Genomic DNA, 3,874 nt, shown 5'->3' on the forward strand with positions numbered 1-3,874 from the left:
AACCCACCCCAATTTTAACGCTTCATCCCAAATCTTCTAAGGCAACCCAGCCTGGTGCCAACCCTAACACTTCCTCCTGAACCTTCTAATGATTGGCTGACAAGGTTACATGTGATGCACTCCACCCTAAACTAATCATTTGGGATGTTTTCAGTTTATTAATCTTCTGTGTTTGGAATCTTCCACAAGGAATGGAATTATAATGAGACACCGCCTATCCAATAATCGGACATTCCGGCCAGTAATACCCCGACTGGCTTCATATATAGCGCATAGACATTCTTTACCTACAATGCTCCCTGCTGGGGCCCTTCTGAACTCATTATTGGAAGGTCAGATAACAGGAGGGGCCCCAGCTTCCCATACATTCCCCCGGGAGGGGCCCCAGATTTATATAACCTCCGGATTTGCCCCCCTCCTCCTATTGGTAATCTGAGAAATGACGCAGAGACGGGCGGCCGCCTGTTAATGAAAAATCAGCAAAAGATCTTTATTATGAAAGATTTGATTGGCTATTTACAGGTTATGTACAAATGGCCGCCGCTATTTATCTGCCTGGACGTACGAGGCGAACATACTGCCCTCCTGCTCCAGCAGCGCCTCCGGCTTGTCGTATTCCATGATGGCGCCACGCTTCATGACAATCACCATGTCGGCATTTAGGATGGTGTGCACCCGGTGCTGGAGGGGAGAGAGGGGGAGGGGGTGATATTAGACATTCATCCTATAAGACAATCAGGTGAATAAGCAATGATTTCTGATGCACATTGCCGCTGTTCATTTTCTGAGGTCAGTGTTCACTCAGCTTGGTGAATGTGGTAAAAATTCACTTTGCAATGAATATCCAATCACATGAAAAGAAATCTAAAAAACAGGATTTTCCTTGCACGTGATTGGCTGGCTGAAGTCAGCTGAGCTTCGTTGCACTTATTATATGGGCAAGGTGAGGATCCTCTCCGCTATGTGAACGTATTCTCCTCATTCTGCCCTCAGGCGGGGCCACGTGCGGGGTATGAGCACCGTGATTGGTCGTCTATTATTAGATATTTGGATGAGATGAAATGATTGGGCGAATCTGACCGATACATCCAGGCAATGTGGTAACCCATAGCAACCAATCAGCTGTTTCCTAGCACTGATTCGACTGCTGGGTTGTTGCTATGGGTGAATTATTCCGTGAATCTGCAGCCCAGGACTGAGGAGGGTCCCCGAAGCTGACATATGATTGGTTGCCCCGGACAGCACAGACAGGAGGTTGGTACTGTAGGTGGCGGGGGTTGGGGGGTCGGTAATCTCCGGAACTTACCGCTATAATGACCACGGTGCGCTCATGGAAAGCCGTCATCACCACCTTCTGCAGAATGTTCTCCTATCACAGAGAAGGAAACATAAATGACAGATCTGGGGGCGGCCCCCACCCCCCCCGGGGCTCACACATACCGTGGCCATGTCTATGGAGGCCGTGGCCTCGTCCATGATCAGGACGCTGCTTTTCCTGACAAACGCTCGGGCCAGACAGAAGAGCTGCCGCTGTCCCACGCTGAAATTCTCCCCTCCTTCCGTGACCAGGGCATCTGGGGGGTAAAAACAGAGTCAGTGTCTGGCCCTTTAAGACCCCCAATTTACTCTAAATGGGGTAATATAACGCCTGTCATGTGACTACAGGGACCGCCCCCTCTGTGTGAGCCAATCACATCTTCCCAGTCTGAGGATTGGTCGACACAACCGTCCATGCAGATCTAACGTGAACCCCAAGATTGCCCTCCCCCCACCCCGTCCCATCGGGCCCCGTACCCAGACCGCCCGGAAGAGCCTTCACCACGTGTTTGAGCTGAGCGATCTCTAGCGCCTCCCACAGGACACAATCTGAACATTTATTCTCCGGATCCAGATTAAACCTGCCGAGACACAAAAGGGGTGGGACATAGGAGGAAGGGTAGTTGGGGGTATTTATGTAGTAATGAGGGGTGGGACATAGGAGGAGGGGTAGTTGGGGGTATTTATGTAGTAATGAGGGGTGGGACATAGGAGGAGGGGGTAGTTGGGGGTATTTATCTAGTAATGGGGGTTGCACTGAGCGCCATTTGTACCCCCCTAGCACCCCCCTGCATGGCTGCACCGGTGAGTAGCTTTGGGGGAGGGGTATAAAATGGCCACTGAATGACACCCCCACCCTCATTCCCCTCCCCCACCTACCTGATGGTCCCACTGAACAGAATGGGGTCCTGCAGGATGATGGACAATCGGGATCTCAGCGTCTGGAGCGGCAGTTTGGCAATATCGATTCCATCGATGATAATTCTCCCTGGAAGGTCGGAGCGATGAGAATAACACCATTATGGTAATTGGTCACATGACACGGTGTAACACGAGACTTACAGAAGGCACCCATCCCCCAGTGCCTGAAATACACAGATAGGGCCCATTCACCCCCCGGGCTGTCACACGAATATTGGGTGCTGCCCGGCATGTCCTGATATTTTACAGCACAAATTATATTCATATAGCGCCAACACAATACGCAGCGTGGTACATGAACTGGATGAATGAATCTGAATTGACATGGTGGTGCTGTGAGACGAATTCATAAAGAAATAAATGACTTTCACCAAACATTCACTGGTGGTAAATCAATCTGCCATTTAAAACTCATGCACCATTGAAGATTCACCTGCAGTGAATGTCAGATGGATTGTGTTATAAATATTCCCCGCAGTTTTCTCTATATAATGCAGCCAATAGGCAGCAAATAGGACATTTCTGATTGGACAGTTCCATGCGGCTGACCCGGAAGGTCGGCACCATCATTAGTGTCTACATTTCTCACCTTGGAACATGTCGACCATTCTGAAAAATGCCAGCGAGAAGGAAGATTTACCGCTGCCGGTTCTCCCACAGATCCCGATCTGTAACGACAAGACAAAGATAATGTCCCCCTCAGGGGCGGATCTGTAGGGGGAGGGGGCATATTCTGATTTCAGGGTCCATGACCCCCAATATTATACAGGGCCCCTGTACAGAACTGACTTAAATGAGGAGGGTGGCGGGCCCTGGTGGACACCGTGCAGGGGCCCCCCGCATTCAGGGTATTAATATGTTGGGTGCAGCACCCCAGACTGGCCCCGGCACACCCCTCTCACCTTCTGCCCAGGTGTGATGTGAGCATTGACGTGTTTCAGGACCGGTTTCAGGGAGCTGTCATAGCGGACGCTGAGGTTCTGGATCTGGATCTCGCCGCTGTTCGGCCAGTCTTGTGGGATCTGTGAGGGGGCTGAACACACAGGATCCTCATTAATTATTCATGAGGTGCTGAGGTCACATGATGACACGTGCGGGGCAAATACTCACACAGAAGCCCCTTGTAATTCTCCGGCTCCGTCTTCAGAAGGCTGTTTATCCTCTTCACAGCGCCCAGCTGGATCTCCATGTCCGACAGATTTCTCACCATCCAATTCAGATAATTGGAGACCTACAAACCAATAGCAAGGCCAGGCCGCTTCTATTAGCCAATCAGCTGCAGCTCAGAGAAAATAAGAATATTATTGGCTCCTACAAGAATCACAGGCAGGCTGACAGTGATGAACCAATGAACAGGTGGGGTGTGGGGATCCCTTTTATAGGAAGCAGCAGGAAATACAAATTCAGAAAAGTGTTGTCACCCTTCTAATAGAAGAGCAGGGCGAGGAAATGCCAGGAGGCCAAACGTTACTTCCTGAGGATCAGGGGCCAAATGTGAATATCTATGGGCCCATATTTAGGGGTCAGTGTTAGTCTGGGGATCAGGGGCCAGATGTGAATGTCTAAGGGCCAATATTTAGGGGTCAGTGTTAGTCTGGGGGTCAGGGGCCAGATGTGAATGTCTAAGGGCCAATAT

At 50.4% G+C, this 3,874-nt stretch overlaps 1 protein-coding gene across 1 annotated transcript in view; it reads right to left on the reverse strand.

Annotated features, from left to right (window-relative positions):
• Positions 1–465: 465 nt before the first annotated feature.
• Positions 466–3,874, reverse strand: part of LOC140338247 (ATP-binding cassette sub-family C member 8-like) — a gene marked incomplete in the record, with an annotated part of 6,272 nt that continues 2,863 nt past the window's right edge. Inside the window, 8 exon segments of the mRNA XM_072422381.1 lie at positions 466–681; positions 1,307–1,369; positions 1,441–1,574; positions 1,795–1,898; positions 2,197–2,305; positions 2,828–2,906; positions 3,141–3,271; positions 3,349–3,469. Of these exon segments, the coding sequence (XP_072278482.1) occupies positions 544–681; positions 1,307–1,369; positions 1,441–1,574; positions 1,795–1,898; positions 2,197–2,305; positions 2,828–2,906; positions 3,141–3,271; positions 3,349–3,469 (879 nt within the window).

This window comes from Pyxicephalus adspersus, chromosome 9, assembly GCF_032062135.1.
Source record: "Pyxicephalus adspersus chromosome 9, UCB_Pads_2.0, whole genome shotgun sequence".
Classification (NCBI taxonomy): domain Eukaryota; kingdom Metazoa; phylum Chordata; class Amphibia; order Anura; family Pyxicephalidae; genus Pyxicephalus; species Pyxicephalus adspersus.